The sequence below is a fragment of the Oncorhynchus tshawytscha genome, linkage group LG06 (genome assembly GCF_018296145.1).
Source record: "Oncorhynchus tshawytscha isolate Ot180627B linkage group LG06, Otsh_v2.0, whole genome shotgun sequence".
Classification (NCBI taxonomy): domain Eukaryota; kingdom Metazoa; phylum Chordata; class Actinopteri; order Salmoniformes; family Salmonidae; genus Oncorhynchus; species Oncorhynchus tshawytscha.
The window spans coordinates 28,316,260-28,334,999 of record NC_056434.1 but is presented as its reverse complement, the minus strand read 5'-3'; the positions used below and the strand labels follow the sequence as shown (position 1 = coordinate 28,334,999).

Genomic DNA, 18,740 nt, shown 5'->3' with positions numbered 1-18,740 from the left:
GGACTGCTGACCCACTTTTAGAGTGATTTCATGGACATGGAAATGCATTGTACATGTAGACCTACATACAGGCTGCAAGGCCACAATGTTCGTCAGGATGATTATGATAACAGGTTGAGCAGATTTCCATTTGGCATCCATCAGCACCACAGAGATATGTTGTTAATATCATCGGAGCAGAACCCATCTGTGAATGTGTCGAATATGAATACTTGCAGAGTTTAAAATTGGCTTGTTTTTAATAGGTCTGCCACAATAAGGATCATTATGGCTTCATATGTACAAATCTATGGTCTCACCCATAAAGATGATATCTCTATTTTGAATAGTGGGAAAGCCATTCAAAAATGAGTACTGTAGAAGTTCCCCATGTTGTCAGTGATTATTTACTTAGTGTTGAGGAGTAACGGATTACATGTAACGGATTACATGTAATGGTAACTATAATCCGTTACATTACCAGCAAAAATATTGTAATCAGATTACAGATACTTTTGAAAAACTAGATGATTACTTTGAGGATTACTTTTAAATTCAGAAAGTATGTTTGCGGAAAAAAATTGTTGACACCTCTCTGTTTTCTCAATGACATTGAAATCAGCATTGAAAAAAGGCGCAATTTTAAATTTGTTCCACCTGAGCGAGTCTGACCACAAGTCAGAGACCACTATGATAACACACCAGATGTGTTTGATGGATCAAGGGAAATGATCAGGAATAGGCTTTTGTAGGCTACAGTTCAAGCTGTCTTCCAAAGGTGAGAGGTCAGCATCCAGGTCAGCATCCAAAGATTATCCAACTTGAATAAACGCTTATAGGTAAGGATGACAGCACTGGTGTAGTCTACGGCGATACTTATTATTGATATCTAGCGTAGCGCATTGATGTGAATCCCACTGCTGCTCTCTCATTTAGCTATTTGCGCCTTACACGGAACTCAAACCGGCTGAGCGCGTGCGCCATCGTGCATACATTTATTTTGTCCCCCTACACCAAACACGATCATGACACTCAGGTTAAAATATAAAAACAAACTCTGAACCAATTACATTAATTTGGGGACAGGTCGAAAAGCATTAAACATTTATGGCAATTTAGCTAGTTAGCTTGCACTTGCTAGCTAATTTGTCCTTTTTAGCTAGCTTGCTGTTGCTAGCTAATTTGTCCTGGGATATAAACATTGAGTTGTTATTTTACCTGAAATGCACAAGGTCCTCTACTCCGACAATTAATCCACACATAAAACGGTCAACCGAATCGTTTCTAGTCATCTCTCCTCCTTCCAGGCTTTTTAATCTTTGAACTTATATGGTGATTGGCATCTAAACCTTCATAGTATTACCATGACGACCGGCAACACAGTTCGTCTTTCAATCACTCACGTGGGTATAACCAATGAGGAGATGGCACGTGGCTACCTGCTTCTATAAACCAATGACGAGATGGGAGAGGCAGGAATTGCAGCACGATCTGTGTCAGAAATAGAAAGGACTTCTATTTTAGCCCTTGGCAACGAAGACGCTCATTGACGCGCAAGCAGTGAGGGTGCAATAATTGAATAACATAGATTTCAAAATGTATTTTGCAACGCTCGCAGACCGTGTAGTCACGGTATTACGGATTGTGGTTGTTGTGGATGGCTGTTCACAAATGTGTATTTGAACCAAATATTGGTTGAATTCAAGAAGTTTAAGCTGCCTATCAATAATTTTTTGGTTTTCTGGTTTTTGAAACCAGTGGACAGCCAGTGAAAAATGTGCTCTTGCAACAGCTGCATAGTGTGGATCCAAGCCTATGGAAGAAAAGTGCGGCTTTTTTTGCTCAATCTAATTAATGCTGATTTTTTAAAAGTCCATAGGCCTAATGGACACATGCTCAAACTCGCACACATTTGATAGACTTAATGGGGCAATCTGTAGATGCTACATCCATTTTTGGATTCATAAATTATATATATATATATATATATATATATATATATATATATATACAGTATATCCATTGATTCTTGAAGGATATAACTTAGCAATGCCTCATGAGTTTAGTTCAATTGTTACACCCAAAAGCTTGTTTTTCTCCTTGAGATGGAAGGGGTACAACATTTATTAGAATGACTGGAATTCTGATAGACTTTGGTTGTTAATGTAAAGATATAATTTAATCATTATCATATGTAGTAGAAATTGATGGATTAGAAGAAGCCTACATAACCAAACCATAAAGAAAAGGCCAGCTATGTAAACTTTAACATTGATTTATCCTGCAATAAAAGTAACTGAATGAAATCGGCGTACGTTGCTGAGTTTGGGTAATCGAAAAGTTACGTTACCGATTACAATTTTGGACATGTGACTAGTAACTGTAATGGATTACATTTAGAAAGTAACCTACCCAACCCTGTTTACTAATAATGTTTTCCCTATGTCTATAGTCATATGAGGTCAGTCCAATGTGCATTCAACACGCCATTAGCAAAGCACTACTATGGTTTATTTTCCTCCTATTTGGCTTCCGACAGAAAGAGCTGAGTCACTTTGAAGTGCACACTTAGCAAATTTCTTGCCCGATAGTCAGAGTCCACAGACCACTGCCAGCTCATAGCCGTAACAGTCGATAAGGGCACCTGTTCATAGCCGCTGGAAGTAGGGGTGCTGATGAATCAAAATCCCCCCAAAATATATTTAAAGAAAAAATAATATATGTATAAAATAAACTTTTTCCCACCAACTTAGTGCACTAGGCCTATTACTCCTGTATGAGCAGAGAAAAATACCCCTTGACAGCACCTCCACCCCAAAACATTTTCAAATCAAATGTATTTATATAGCCCTTCGTACATCAGCTGATATCTCAAAGTGCTGTACAGAAACCCAGCCTAAAACCCCAAACAGCAAGCAATGCAGGTGTTGAAGCACATTGGCTAGGAAAAACTCCCTAGAAAGGCCAAAACCTAGGAAGAAACCGAGAGGAACCAGGCTATGAGGGGTGGCCAGTCCTCTTCTGGCTGTGCCGGGTGGAGATTATAACAGAACATGGCCAAGATGTTCAAATGTTCATAAATGACCAGCATGGTCAAATAATAGGTCTGGGACAGGTAGCACGTCCGGTGAACAGGTCAGGATTCCATAGCCGCAGGCAGAACAGTTGAAACTGGAGCAGCAGTACGGCCAGATGGACTGGGGATAGCAAGGAGTCATCATGCCAGGTAGTCCTGAGGCATGGTCCTACGGCTCAGGTCCTCTGAGAGAGAGAAAGAAAGCGAGAATTAGAGAGTGCATACTTAAATTCACACAGGACAACGGATAAGACAGGAGAAGTACTCCAGATATAACAAACTGACCCTAGCCCCCCGACACACAAACTACTGCAGCATAAATACTGGAGGCTGAGACAGGAGGGGTCAGGAGACACTGTGGCTCCATCCAATGATACCCCCAGACAGGGCCAAACAGGAAGGATATAACCCCACCCACTTTGCCAAAGCACAGCCCCCACACCACTAGAGGGATATCTTCAACCACCAACTTACCATCCTGAGACAAGGCCGAGTATAGCCCACAAAGATCTCCGCCACAGCACAACCCAAGGGGGGGGCGCCAACCCAGACAGGAACCCACTCAAGTGACGCACCCCTCCTAGGGACGGCATGAAAGAGCACCAGTAAGCCAGTGACTCAGCCCCTGCAAGAGGGTTAGAGGCAGAGAATCCCAGTGGAAAGAGGGGAACCTGCCAGGCAAAGACAGCAAGGGCGTTCATTGCTCCAGAGCCTTTCCGTTCACCTTCACACTCCTGGGCCAAACTACACTCAATCATATGACCCACTGTAGAGATGAGTCTTCAGTAAAGACTTAAAGGTTGAGACCGAGTTTGCGTCTCTCACATGGGTAGGCAGACCAGTCCATAAAAATGGAGCTCTACTATAGATTGCCCTTTAACCTCTGTAGCCTTCTGCCTGGTGTGTTTAACTTGTCTAAATAAAGTATGGTATCTTTAAAGCTATTTTTTTACTTGTATTTTTATTTGTATTTTTTTTCTAGTTGAGTATATTATTTATATTGCTTTGTCTTGTCTGTGTGTGTGTAAAACTTAATAAACAGAGTTTTAAAAAAAATATTAAAAAAATGGAGCTCTATAGGAGAAAGCCCTGCCCCCAGCTGTTTGCTTAGAAATTCTAGGGACAATTAGGAGGCCTGCGTCTTGTGACCGTAGTGTACGTGTAGGTATGTACGGCAGGACATACCAAATCAGAGAGATAGGTAGGAGCAAGCCAATGTAATGCTTTGTAGGTTAGCAGTAAAACCTTGAAATCAGTCCTTGCCTTGACAGGAAGCCAGTGTAGGGAGGCTAGCACTGGAGTAATGTAATCAAATTTTGGGGTTCTAGTCAGGATTCTAGCAGCCGTATTTAGCACCAACTGAAGTTTATTTAGTGCTTTATCCGGGTAGCCAGAAAGTAGAGCATTGCAGTAGTCTAACCTAGAAGTAACAAAAGCATGGATTAATTTTTCTGCATCATTTTTGGACAGAAAGTTTCTGATTTTTGCAATGTTACGTAGATGGAAAAAAGCTGTCCTTGAAACAGTCTTGATATGTTCGTCAAAAGAGAGATCTGGGTCCAGAGTAATGCCGAGGTCCTTCACAGTTGTATTTGAGATGACTGTACAACCATTAAGAGTAATTGTCAGATTCAACAGAAGATCTCTTTGTTTGTTGGGACCTAGAACAAGCATCTCTGTTTTGTCCGAGTTTAAAAGTAGAAAGTTTGCAGACATCCACTTCCTTATGTCTGAAACACAGGCTTCTAGCGAGGGCAATTTTGGGGCTTCACCATGTTTCATTGAAATGTACAGCTGTGTGTCATCCGCATAGCAGTGAAAGTTAACATTCTGTTTTCGAATGACATCCCCAAGAGGTAAAATATATAGTGAAAACAATAGTGGTCCTAAAACGGAACCTTGAGGACCACCGGAATTCACAGTTGAATTGTCAGAGGACAAACCATTCACAGAGACAAACTGATATCTTTCTGACAGATAAGATCTAAACCAGGCCAGATCTTGTCCGTGTCGACCAATTTGGGTTTCCAATCTCTCCAAAAGAATGTGGCGATCGATGGTATCAAAAGCAGCACTAAGGTTTTCCCGCGGCCATGCACCTGTCGGCTACAACGTATTTGGATTGTACTCAAGGCTATATGGGTTACTACTGTATAGTACTGTATATAAAGTGTAATAATGCCGATTATTTTTAATGTACTTAGCTACATTAATATGCAATAATAAGAACCCTTTATTTTTAAGTATCAACATATATTTATCTGTAAGTTAACAGACTTTTCTAATAAATTGTGTCAAACTGTATAGGCCTATCTTTTGAATTGTAGCTATTTTAGAGCTCTGGGCTCAGATAATTGCTCCTGACACCATTTTACTCCACAGTTGAAAGCCCTGGTATCTTCTTTGGTTAAGCAGCCACAATTACTAATTGATGCTGTTGGCAGGCTCTGCCTCTCTCAGTACAATTGGCCCCTTGTTTTATTATTCTCCTCATGTGGAACGCAACTCACTTCTTCCCTTTCTGGTCCAAATCTGCTTTTAAACTTACCACCATGATGGATGAAATACCTGCCAAATCACTTTCAGAGTTGTGAACGTAATTTGTTTGAGGTAGCCATTTTACAGTTCCCATGACTCAAATATCTGGACCTGTGTATCATTGATTTATAATTGTGAATGCTAGATCCTTGGAAAAATGATCCTATCTCTTCCAGACAGCCTAAGCTTGTTTCATGTGATGTACGGTCATGTGCCTCATCATCAGCTTCCGCAGTCTAAGCTGTTCTCATTTAATCCTATAGAATTGAATGAGTTTCTGTCCTACTAACCCCCACTTGATGAAAAATCACAGCTAACATTGGACCACAGGTTGGCTGCAGTCGTTTTTAGCTTATCCTATTAATTGTCTTCTCTTCCAGTTACCATGAAAACATCAACCAATGACTAAGTAATTTTCCCTCCTAATTTCTAAGGTTGGTTGTGCAAGGCAACAGTGACTGACAATCCTGAAGTTCAATAGAAGTTAACAACTTTCTGTTCTATGTGTCTGCAGGGTGCTGAGGCCATGGTGCTGGAGAGTGTGATGTTTGCCATTCTGGCAGAGCGGGAGCTTGGGCCCAAACTCTATGGCATCTTCCCCCAGGGCAGACTGGAGCAGTTTGTCCCTGTAAGTGACTCTGTGGAGTGATAATCATTGATAGAGAAAACAAATATTCACGACTGTGTGCCTGTGTGTGCGTGTGTGTGTGCCTGAGTACGTGTATGTGTGTACAGGTGTACTATCTTAATTTAATCACTCTGCTGTCTCAGAAAATGATCCTGTGCCGCAGTAAATGCAAACTTGTAGTGTATTCAAGGTTTAAAAAGTATTCTAAAGTTTGTAATTTCCACTTTAAATGTCAGACTTGATTTCCCCTAACAAAAAATGTATCAACCTCTACAAAAAGGTCCATTAATTATAATCCATAGAGTGTATTGATTATACTTTATTTTTATACATGAATTATTATCCACAATTCCTGTAGGATTATTTTCCTTCTGTGAGAAATTGTTCAAATTAAGATAGGAAACCTGTAGGATCTGTGCATGTTCTGTTCAGTGATGTGTGTTTAATTTACAGTATGTACAAAGGGAATACATTTGACATTTTAGTAATTTAGCAGACACTCTTATCCAGAGCAACTTACAGGAGCAATTAAGTTTGAGTGCCTTGCTCAAGGGCACATTGACAGTTTTTTTTCACTTAGCCGGATTTGAGCCAGCGACCTTTCGGTTACTGGACCAACGCTCTTAACTGCTAGGCTACCTGCTCCCCTAACCATACTAAATATCTTCCCTTTTTAAAGTGGCAAAAAATAGCTTGAAGTGATAAGTAAATTGATTCCATGCCCATGTTGCCCAGGCATTGTCCTAACAAGAGTTATCTTGCAAAATTCAACCCACACCTCAGGCTAGACAATTTAATCAATTGAAATAGGTACAGACCAAGAGTATAGTCATGTTCTATCTGAATCACCAGTTTTGCTTGTATGATGTACAGTACCAATCCAAAGTTTAGAAACACCTACTCATTACAAGGTTTTTCTTTATTTTACATTGTAGAATAACAGTGAAGACATCAAAACTATTAAATAACACATATGGAATCATGTTGTAACCAAGAAAAGTGTCCCAGGTGGTTACCTCGTGAAGCTGGTTGACAGAATGATGTCTTCATTATTTATCCCTTATTTTACCAGGTAAGTTGACTGAGAACACATTCTCATTTACAGCAACAACCTGGGGAATAGTTACAGGGGAAAGAATGAGCAAATTGTAAGCTGGGGATGATTAGGTGACCATATGAGGGCCAGATTGGGAATTTAGCCAGGACACCAGGGTTAAAACCCTTACTCTTACAATAAGTGCAATGGGATCTTTAGTGACCACTGAGAGTCAGGACACCCATTTAACAACCCATCTGCACCCTATATAGGGCAATGTCCCAAATAACTGCACTGGGGAATTGGGATATTTTTTGTTTTAGACTAGCAGAAAGGGTGCCTCCTACTGGCCCTCCAACACCACTTCCAGCAGCATCTGGTCTCCCATCCAGGGACCAACCCTGCTTAGCTTCAGAAAAACACCAGCAGTGGTATGCAGGGTGGTATGCTGCTGGCAATGTAGAAAATAGTAAAAAGAAAGAAAGAAAAACCCTTGAATGAGTAGGTGTATCCAAACTTTTGACTGGCACATCTTAATACATTTTTTAGAACAGCAGTAAAGACGTTTTAGTTATCCACTTAAAGTCCTCGGAGACCAAGAAACCACAGAGGTCAAGCAAATGGCCTTTAAGCAGCTTCTGCTGTGATAAGATCTTAAACTGTTAGTGTTGACAGTGGCCAGAGTGGAGGGAAGAATGCATTGAAGCTGGTTATATCCTCCATTCTTTTTGACAACCCTGTCAGCAGTTGATAATGTTGTCTCTGTTTATTGTTGCATAAAAAGTTGTCAGCTTGATGGGATTTAAGACAAGCTGTATTCAGCTAAGACTTGAAGACCTGATGTCCTTTGTGTTAATAGAGTCGCAAATTGGACACAGATGAGCTGAGCATGCCAAGCATATCTGCTGAAATAGCTGAGAAGATGGCCAAGTTCCATGGTATGAGGATGCCTTTCAACAAGGAGCCCAAATGGCTGTTTGGAACTATCGACAAGTGAGTTGGTCTCTTATAATGCAATTTCCAATAGAAACTGTAAACCCTCTTTGCCTAACCTGACCTCACTGAAAGCTCCAAACAAACATTAGCTATCACACATATCTCCTCTTACAAAATGGTTGCTAGTTTGCTTTTGTTGGTCAATCCTCAAGTCACCTGGTTTGAGAATAACAGAGAGGTTAGGGGGTAGGATGACCTGAAATATTCTGCTTTTACAAAATGTGATGCTGTTTTCAAATGAAACACAATACCTTGCTCTTGTTAAAGCTTTTAGAATTGATTTGTTTTTTTTCCACGTTTTGTTGGAAAACGTGTACACCAAATTCCATGGGTTAAAATTGATTTGATTACATGTTAAAATTGAAACAGTATGTTTCCCGAAGTATTTGAAGAATAAAACACGCCAATAACAGACTTAGTGAATGTTCTTTGCCTTCCTTTTGATTATGTGTTTTATGAATGGCCTAGTGAATTGACTTACAGTATTTACTTACAGTTAAAACAGGGCATATAAATTGTTTAATGGATTAGCTTATCGGAGTGAAATATTGACTTGTTGACCTGCTTCGTGGCCTAAGGATAGTTTCAAGGAAATCACAGAGAAAAAGTTGCTTGTCCTCACAGATAATGCGTCATTTGTACGAGTATAGACAAGAAGTGCATTATCATCATCGCTGTGATAAAATAGTGATATCTCTCTTAACTTTAAACTCTACAACCTCTTGTATCCCATACGTACCCTGACTGTCCTAATGTTTCCCCTTTCCACAGGTACCTGAACCAGGTGATGAGACTAACCTTCACCAGGGAGTCACACATTCGCAAATTTGCCCGTCTGAGGAGCTATAATCTGCCCCAGGAGATGGAGAGTCTCAAGTAAGGCCACCCTGGTTCCTGAATCACGTACATAACACCTTTTAGACTAAGCACACAGGAACAGACATGATTACATGTATATGCAGTAATTCAGATATGTAATAGTCACGTGGTGTTTTCCAATAAATTGGTGTGGAATCCAGTCAACAATAATAAGCCAATAATTCCATACAAAGACTCTGTTGTCTGAGTGGTTGAAATATGTGTTGGAATTTGGCATTCTGTTTTTTGGGGGGTAAACAGTGAATTAGTGGACATATACAGTGCATTCGGAAAGTATTCAGACCCCTTGACTTTTTCCACATTTTGTTACGTTACAGTGTTATTCTGAAATGGATTACATAATTTCCCCCCCTCATAAATCTATACAAAATACCCCATAATGACAAAGCGAAAACAGGTTTTTAGAAATGTTAGCAAATGTATTAAAAATATAAACAACAGAAATACCTTATTTACATAAGTATTCAGACCCTTTGCTATGAGACTCGAAATTGAGCTCAGGTGCATCCTGTTTCCATTGATCATCCTTGAAATGTTTTTACGATTTCATTGGAGTCCACCTGTAGTAAATTCAATTGATTGGACATGATTTGGAAAGGCACACACCTTGACAGTACATGTCAGAGCAAAAATTCAAGCCATGAGATCGAAGCAATTGTCCGTAGAGCTCAGAGACAGGATTGTGTCGAGGCACAGATCTGGGGAAGGGTACCAAAAATGTTCTGCAGCATTGAAGGTCCCCAAGAACACAGTAGCCTCTATCATTACTAAATGTACGAAGTTTGGAACCACCAAGACTCTTCCTAGAGCTGGCCGCCCGGCCAAACTGAGCAATTGGGGGAGAAGGGCCTTGGTCAGGGAGGTGACTAAGAATCCGATGGTCACGCTGACAGAGCTCCAGAGTTCCTCTGTGGAGATGGTTGTCCTTCTGGAAGGTTCTCCCATCTCTGCAGCACTCCACCAATCAGGCCTTTATGGTAGAGTGGCCACTCCTTTGTAAAAGGCACACGACAGCCCGCTTGGAGTTTGCCAAAAGGCACCTAAAGGACTCTCAGACAATGAGAAACAAGATTTTCTGGACTGCCAAGATTGAACTATTTTGCCTGAATGCCAAGCGCCACATCTGGAGGAAACCTGGCACCATCCCTACGTTGAAGCATGGTGTTGCCAGCATCATGCTGTGGGGAGGTTTTTCTGCGGCATAAACTGGGAGACTAGTCGGGATCTAGGGAAAGATGAAAGGAGCAAAGTACAGAGAGATCCTTGAAAAAAAAAAAAAAAACCTGCTCCTGAGTGCTCAGGATCTCAGACTGGGGCAAAGGTTCACCTTCCAACAGGACAACAACCCTAAGCACACTGCCAGGACACCGCAGGATTGGCTTCAGACAAGTCTCTGAATGTCCTTGATTGGCCCAGCCAGAGCTCAGATTTGAACCCAATCTCTGGAGACACCTGAAAATAGCTATGCAGCGACGCTTCCCATCCAACCTGACAGAGCTTGAGAGGATCTGCAGAGAAGAATGGGAGAAACTCCCCAAATACAGGTGTGCCAAGCTTGTAGAGTCATATCCAAGAAGACTCAAGGCTGTAATTGCTGCCAAAGGTACTTCAACAAAGTACTGAGTAAAGGGTCTGAATACTTACGTAAAGGTGACATTTCATAACTAAAAAACAGTTTTCTCTTTGTCATTATGGGGTATTGTGTGTAAATTGATTAGGGGAAAAACTATTTAATTCATGTTAGAATAAGGCTGTAACGTAACAAAAGGTGGAAAAGGTCATGGGGTCTGAATACTTTCCGAATGCATTCTAACTTCTGCTTCTTACCTGCTGAAATATGGCTTGTTTTTCTTTGTAGATCTTTGCTGGACTCCACTCACTCCCCTGTTGTTTTCTGCCACAATGACTGTCAAGAGGGTAAGGATCTTAGGCATAGTATTGCTTTCTGTAAAGCTAGTGAAGATAGTATTTTAAATACAAGGTATTGTACCGTGTGGTGTAATAATTATTCCTGTGATCCTATAGGAAATGTCCTGCTCCTCAGTGGTCGTGAGGGCTCTGACGGACAGAAGCTCATGCTGATTGACTTTGAATACAGCAGTTATAACTACAGGTCTGTAACTCAGGCCCTAGTGCATACTGTAATCATCCCCTTTGTTACTGTAATCATCCCCTTTATTACTGTAATCATCCCCTTTTGTCATAGACAAAACATGTATACTGAATGTACAGCATTTCTTTGGGTTTCTGAGAGCTGAGGCACATTCCTCAGAAAAGGAGCTAGATCCAGCAGTAAACACTGTCTGTCCAAGGTGACACTTTCTCTGCAGAATGTAAATCGTATTTAACACAGAGAGGGATGGAAGGAATTTACCCAGGTAGTTTGTATTTGTTATGTTTTTTACAACATTTAAGACAAGAACGTAGCCGCACATATTTGTGATCCAAAACATCTGGGTTTCTGAGTCTTATTTCATCATGTAAACAAGCCAGCCAGACCAAACAATCCATCCAGTCTCTTACTGTAGTTTTTCCTGTACCACTTAGTATTGAGTTTGTTTTGTAAAGTGTGGAATTCATGAGTGCCCCATTTCTCGGAAAGGACTTTCACTGTTGTTGGCCTTGGCTCACAGCTAAGTTAGTACCGTCAAAACAGCCCACCCCTGCCGTCCTGACCCTCAGGCTCTCTCATGGTCATTGTACGTCACCACACGTGCTCCTCATTCCCAAGCCGGATCAGGTTTCACTGGGATCTCCTGTGTCCTCCCCAAAGCTTTGATTGTATGGGGGTCTAGGGTAAAACATAGATCATGTTTAGGAAGCTGGGTGCTCATAATAAAACAGTATTAAGTCTAATGGACATCTGTATGCTATGACAAAAGTCCAAGGAGGCCCATATTAGACTCACATTTTGTTTGTTTTCCCACTGTTTTACTTCCAAGTCGGGTTCATTGGCAGCTGTGTGGCTCGCTTGAAAGGGCTTGAACTGTACAGGTTTTCAACATTGACCCATATTGCCGCAGCCACGGGTAGAGAAAGGTTGGAATGGAGTTTAGCCTCCAAGTTGTTCCTTTTGTCTGGTTTCCACAGCAACTGTGATTCCCTTCGCAAAGAGCTACCTATTTTCACTCCCTTTGTGAGAACGTCTCTTCCTTTGCTATGGGAACATTTTACTGTAGGTCTAGTTTTCATTTGGCCAAGCAAGGAAAGAGCCCAAGGAATCATAATCCTGAATACATGTGGCAATACAATGTTAGTCAAATTAAATCTTATTTGTCACAGGGGCTGAATACAACAAGTGTAGACCATTCAATGAAATGCTTACTTTACATGCCTTTCCCGACAGTGCAGAAGAAGAAAATAAAAACACAATAGAAATAAAACATAAGAATGAAGCTACAGTGCCTTCAGAAAGTATTCAGACCCCTTGACTTTTTCCACATTTTGTTAGGCTTCAGCCTTAATCTACAGTTTATTAAATTGTTTTTTTCCCCCTCATCAATCTGTGTTGCTATCATGTTATCATGTTGTGTTGCTGCCATGCTATGTTATCTTAGGTCAAATCAAATTTTATTTGTCACATCCACATGGTTAGCAGATGTTATTGCGAGTGTAGCGAAATGCTTGTGGTTCTAGTTCCGACAGTGCAGTAATATCTAACAAGTAATCTAACAAATTCACAACAACTACCTTACACACACACAAGTGTAAAGGGATGGAATAAGATATAACATATAAATATATAATATATGGATGAGCGATGGCCGTGCGGGATAGGCAAAATGCAATAGATGGTATGAAATACAGTATATACATATGAGATGAGTAATGTAGGAAATGTAAACATTATTAAAGTGGCATTATTTAAAGTGAGCCTCTTTGTTAGTGATGGCTGTTTAACAGTCTGATGGCATTGAGATAGAAGCTGTTTTTTTGCACCAGCACTGACCTCGCCTTCTGGATGATAGCAGGGTGAACAGGCAGTGGCTCGGGTGGTTGTTGTCCTTGATGATCTTTTTGGCCTTCCTGTGACATCGGGTGCTGTCGGTGTCCTGGAGGGAAGGTAGTTTTCCCACGGTGATGCGTTGTGCAGACCTCACTACCCTCTGGAGAGCCTTGCGGTTGAGGGTGTGCAGTTGCCGTACCGGTGATACAATCTGACAGGATGCTTTCGATTGTGCATCTGTGAAAGTTTGAGCGTTTTAGGTGACAAGCCAAATTTCTTCAGCCTCCTGAAGAGGCGCAACAGCACACTGTCTGCATGGGTGGACCATTTCAGTTTGTCTGTGATGTGTACGCTGAGGAACTGAAAACTTTCCACCTTCTCCACTACTGTCCCGTCGATGTGGATAGGGGGGTGCTCCCTCTGCTGTTTCCTGAAGTTCACGATCATCTCCTATGTTTTGTTGATGTTGAGTGAGAGGTTATTTTCCTGACACCACACTCCGAGTGCCCTCACCACCTCCCTGTAGCCTGTCTCGTCGTTGTTGGTAATCAAGCCCACTACTGTTGTGTCGTCTGCAAATATGATGATTGTGTTGGAGGCATGCATGGCCACGCAGTCATGGGTGAACAGGGAGTACAGAAAGGGGCTGAGCATGCACCCTTGTGGGACCCCAGTGTTGAGGATCAGCGAAGTGGAGATGTTGTTTACTACCTTCACCACCTGGGGAATGTCAGAATGTCCAGAACCCAATTGCACAGGACGGGGTTGAGACCCTGGGCCTCAAGCTTAATGATAAGCTTGGAGTGTACTATGGTGTTGAATGCTGAGCTGTCGTCAATTAACAGCATTCTTACATAAGTATTCCTCTTGTCCAGATGGGATAGGGCAGTGTGATGGCGATTGCATCGTCTGTGGACCTGTTGGGGCGGTATGCAAACTGAAGTGGGTCTAGGGTGGCAGGTAAGGGGGAGGTGATTTGATCCTTGACTAGTCTCTCAAAGCTCTTCATGATGACAGAAGTGAGTGCTCTGGCGGTAGTCATTTAGTTCAGTTATCTTTGCCTTTTCGGGTACAGGAACAATGGTGGCCATCTTGAAGCATGTGGGGACAGCAGACTGGGATAGGGAGCGATTGAAAATGTCTGCGCATGCTCTGAGGACGCGGCTAGGGATGCCGTCTGGGCCACCAGCCCTGCAAAGGTTAACACGTTTAAATGTCGTACTGACGTCGGCCAAGGAGAAGGAGCGGGGGGGCCCCAAGTCCTTGGTAGTGGGGGACGCGCTGGTGCCACTGTATTATCCTCAAAGCGGGCGAAGAAGGTGTTTAGCTTGTCTGGAAGCAAGACGTCGGTGTCCATGACATGGCTGGTTTTAGTCCGTAATTGCCTGTAGACCCTGCCACATATGTCTTGTGTCTGGGCCGTTGAATTGCGACTTTGCTTGTTTGATTGCCTTCCGGAGGGAATAACTACACTGTTTATATTCTGACATATTCCCCGACCTCTTTCCATGGTTGAATGCGGTGGTTCGCGCTTTCAGTTTTGCCAGAATGCCGTCATCAAATCCACGGTTTCTGGTTGGGGTAGGTTTTAATAGTCACTGGGTACAACAGTGCACTGCAGTGCACTGCACCAATGCACTTCCTAATAAACTCACTCACCAAGTCAGCATATAAATCGATGTTGTCTGAGGCTTCCCAGAACTTTTTCCAGTCCACGTGATCAAAACAGTCTTGAAGCATGGATTCCATTTGGTCAGACCAGCGTTGAATGGTTCTAGTCATGGGTTCATCCTGTTTGATTTTCTACCTATAGGATGGTACGAGCAAGATGGAGTTGTGGTCGGATTTGCCGAAGGGAGGGCAGGGGAGGGCCTTGTATGCATCGCGGAAGTTACAGCAGCAGTGGTCCAGTCAATGTGCTGGTAGAATTTAGGTAGCCTTCTTCTCAAATTAGCTTTCTTAAAATCCCCAGCTACAATAAATGCAGCTTCAGGATATATGGTTTCCAGTTTACATAGAGTCCGGAGAAATTCTTTCAGGGCCATTGAGGTATTTGCTTGGGGGGATATACACGGCTGTGACTATAATTGAAGAGAATTCTCTTGGGAGATAATGCATTTGATTGTAAGGAATTCTAGGTCAGACGAACAAATGGATTTGAGTTCCTGTATGTTATTATTGTTACACCATTAGTAGTTAATCATGAGGCATACATCCCCGCCCTTCTTCTTACCAGAGAGATGTTTGTTTCCGTCGGTGCGACGATTGAAGAAACCCAGTGGCTGTACCGACTCTGACAACATATATTCCGAGTGAGCCATGTTTCCGTGAAACAGAGAATGTTACAATCTCTGTCTCTCTGGAAGGCAATTTGTGCCCTAATTTCGCCCACAAAGTTGTCTAGAGCCTGGACATTGGTGACTAAAATGCTTGGAAGCGGAGGGTGGTGTGCTCGCCTTCTAAGTCTGACCAGGAGGCCACTCCGTCTGTCTCTCCTGCGGCGACGACATTGTTTTTGGTCGGCCTCTGGGATTAGATCCAATGTCCAGGGTGGAGGTCTGAACAAAGGAGCCGCTTCAGAAAAGTCATATTCCTGGTCGTAATGTTGGTAAGTTGACGTCGCTCTTACAGTTGAAGTCGGAAGTTTACATACACTTAGGTTGGACTCATTAAAACTTGTTTTTCAACCACTCCACAAATTTCTTGTTAACATACTATAGTTTTGGCAAGTCAGTTAGGACATCCACTTTGTGCATGACACAAGCCATTACAAAAATTGTTTACAGACCGATTATTTCACTTATAATTCACTGTATCACAATTCCAGTGGGTCAGAAGTTTACATACACTAAGTTGACTGTGCCTGTGGATGTATTACAAGGCCTACCTTCAAACTCAGTGCCTCTTTGCTTGACATCATGGCAAAATCAAAAGAAATCAGCCAAGACCTCAGAAAAAAAATTGTAGACCTCCACAAGTCTGGTTCATCCTTGGGAGCAATTTCCAAACTCCTGAAGGTACCACGTTCATCAGTACAAAAAATACTATGCAAGTATAAACACCATGGGACCATGCAGCCGTCATACCACTCAGGAAGGAGACGCATTCTGTCTCCCAGAAATGAACGTACTTTGGTGCAAATCAATCCCAGATCAACAGCAAAATACCTTGTGAAGAGGCTGGAGGAAACAAGTACAGAAGTATCTTTATCCACAGTAAAACAAGTCCTATATCGACACAACCTGAAAGGCCGCTCAGCAAAGGAAGAAGCCACTGCTCCAAAACCGCCATAAAAAAAGCCAGACTACGGTTTGCAACTGCACATGGGGACAAAGAATGTACTTTTTGGAGAAATGTCCTCTGGTCTAATGAAACAAGAATAGAACTGTTTGGCCATAATGACCATCGTTATGTTTGGGGGAGGCTTGCAAGTCGAAGAACACCATCACAACCGTGATGGGGGGGGGGGGGCAGCATCATGTTGTGGGGTGCTTTGCTGCAGGAGGGACTGTTGTACTTCACAAAATAGATGGCATCATGAGGGTGGAATATTATGTGGATATATTGAAGCATCATCTCAAGACATCAGTCAGGATTTTAAAACTTGGTTGTAAATGGGTCTTCCAAATGGACAATGACCCCAAGCATACTTCCAAAGTTGTGGAAAAATGGCTTAAGGACAACAAAGTCAAGTTATTGGAGTGGCCATCACAAAGCCCTGACCTCGATCCTATATAATATTTGTGGGCAGAACTGAAAAAGCATGTGCGAGCAAGGAGGCCAACAAACCTGACTCAGTTACACCAGCTCCGTCAGGAGGAATGGGCCAAACTTCACCCAACTTATTGTGGGAAGCTTGTGGAAGGCTACCCAAAACGTTTGACCCAAGTTAAACAATTTAATGGCAATGCTACCAAATACAAATTGAGTGTATGTAAACTTCTGACCCACTAGGAATGTGGTGAAAGAAATAAAAGCTGAAATAAATAGTTCTCTCTACTATTATTCTGACATTTCACATTCTTAAAATAAAGTGGTGATCCTAACTGACCTAAGACAGGTAATTTTGACGAGGATTAAATGTCAGGAATTGTGAAAAACGAAGTTTAAATGTATTTGGTAAAGGTGTATATAAACTTCCCTTCTTCAACTGTATATCCAATAGTTCTTCCCAGCTGTGTGTAATAACACTTAAGATTTTCTTGCCTAACAATGTAAGAAATAATATATAAAAAAACAAATTCCTGGATAGTTTCCTAAGGACTTGAAGCGAGGCGATCCCTGTCGGCGCCATCTTGCTATCTGTGGTGTCTTTTTTTGTAGTGTTCGGGTGTCTCTCTTGTTGTGATGTGTGTTTTGTCCTAAATAAATAAATAAAAATCCCAGCCCGTCCCTAGTTATATAAAGGTTAAATAAAAATAATAATAATATAAAAAAATAGTTTAAAGATTTTTTTGCTAATTTATATAAATAAAAACATAAGTATTCAGACCCTTTTCTCAGTCCTTTATTGAAGCACCTTCGGCTGAAATTACAGCCTCAAGTCTTTGGAATGACGCTACAAGCTTGGCACACCTGTATTTGGAAGAGTTTCTCCTGTTAATTTCTGCAGATCCTCTCAAGCTCTGTCAGGTTGGATGGGGAGCGTCACTGCTTAGCTATTTTCACATGTTCGATCGAGTTCATGTCCCGGGCTCTAGCTGGGCCACTCAAGGACATTTAGTGACTTGTCCCGAAGCCACTCCTGCGTTGTCTTGGCTGTTTGCTTTGGGTCGTTGTCCTGTTGGAAGGTGAACCTTCACCTCAGTCTGAAGTCCTGAGTGCTCTGGAGCAGGTTTTCATCAAGAATCTCTCTCTCTACTTTGCTCCGTTCATATTTTCTTCGATCCTGACAAGATGTCCAGTCCCTGCCGCTGAAAAACATCCCACAGCATGATGCTGCCACCACCATGCTTCACCGTAGGGATGGTGCCAGGTTTCCTGCAGACGTGACCCTTGGCATTCAGACAAAATCGTTCAATCTTGGTTTCATCAGACAAGAGAATCTTGTTTCTCATGGTCTGAGATTCTTTAGGTGTCTTTTGGCAAACTCCCAGCGGGCTGTCATGTGCCTTTTACTGAGGAGTGGCTTCTGTCTGGCCACTCTGCCATAATGTCCTAATTGGTGAAGTGCTGCAGAGATGGTTGTCCTTCTCCAGTCTCCACAGAGGAACTCTAGGGCTCTGTCAGAGTGACCATCGGAATCTCTGACCAAGGCCCTTCTCCCACGATTGCTCAGTTTTGCTGGGTCAGCCAGCTCTAGGAAGAGTCTTGGTGTTTACAAACTTCTTACATTTTAGAATGATGGAGACCACTGTGTTCTTGGGGACATTCAATGCTGCAGAAATGTTTTGGTACTCTTCCCCAGATCTGTTCCTCGACACAGTCCTGTCTCAGAGCTCTACGGACAGTTCCTTCGACCTCATGGCTTGGTTTTTGCTCTGACGTGCACTGTCAACTTTGGGACCTTATATTGACACGTGCCTTTCCAAATTATGTCCAATCAATTGAATTTACCACCGGTGGACCCCAAGTTGTAGACACATCTCAAGGATGATCAATGGAAACTGAGCTCAATTTCGAGTCTCATAGCAAAGGGTTTGAATACTTATGTAAATAAGGT

The 18,740-nt window shown here is 42.1% G+C and overlaps 1 protein-coding gene across 2 annotated transcripts in view; it reads left to right on the top strand.

Annotated features, from left to right (window-relative positions):
* LOC112252373 (choline kinase alpha-like) overlaps positions 1–18,740 on the top strand; it is a 33,990-nt gene that overhangs the window by 10,817 nt on the left and 4,433 nt on the right. For both annotated transcript variants that reach the window (XM_024423528.2, XM_024423526.2), the window contains 5 exons: positions 6,108–6,221; positions 8,117–8,250; positions 9,025–9,129; positions 10,991–11,049; positions 11,158–11,245. In XM_024423528.2, coding sequence (XP_024279296.1) covers positions 6,108–6,221; positions 8,117–8,250; positions 9,025–9,129; positions 10,991–11,049; positions 11,158–11,245 — 500 coding nt within the window. The remainder of the gene's footprint in view (positions 1–6,107; positions 6,222–8,116; positions 8,251–9,024; positions 9,130–10,990; positions 11,050–11,157; positions 11,246–18,740) is intronic.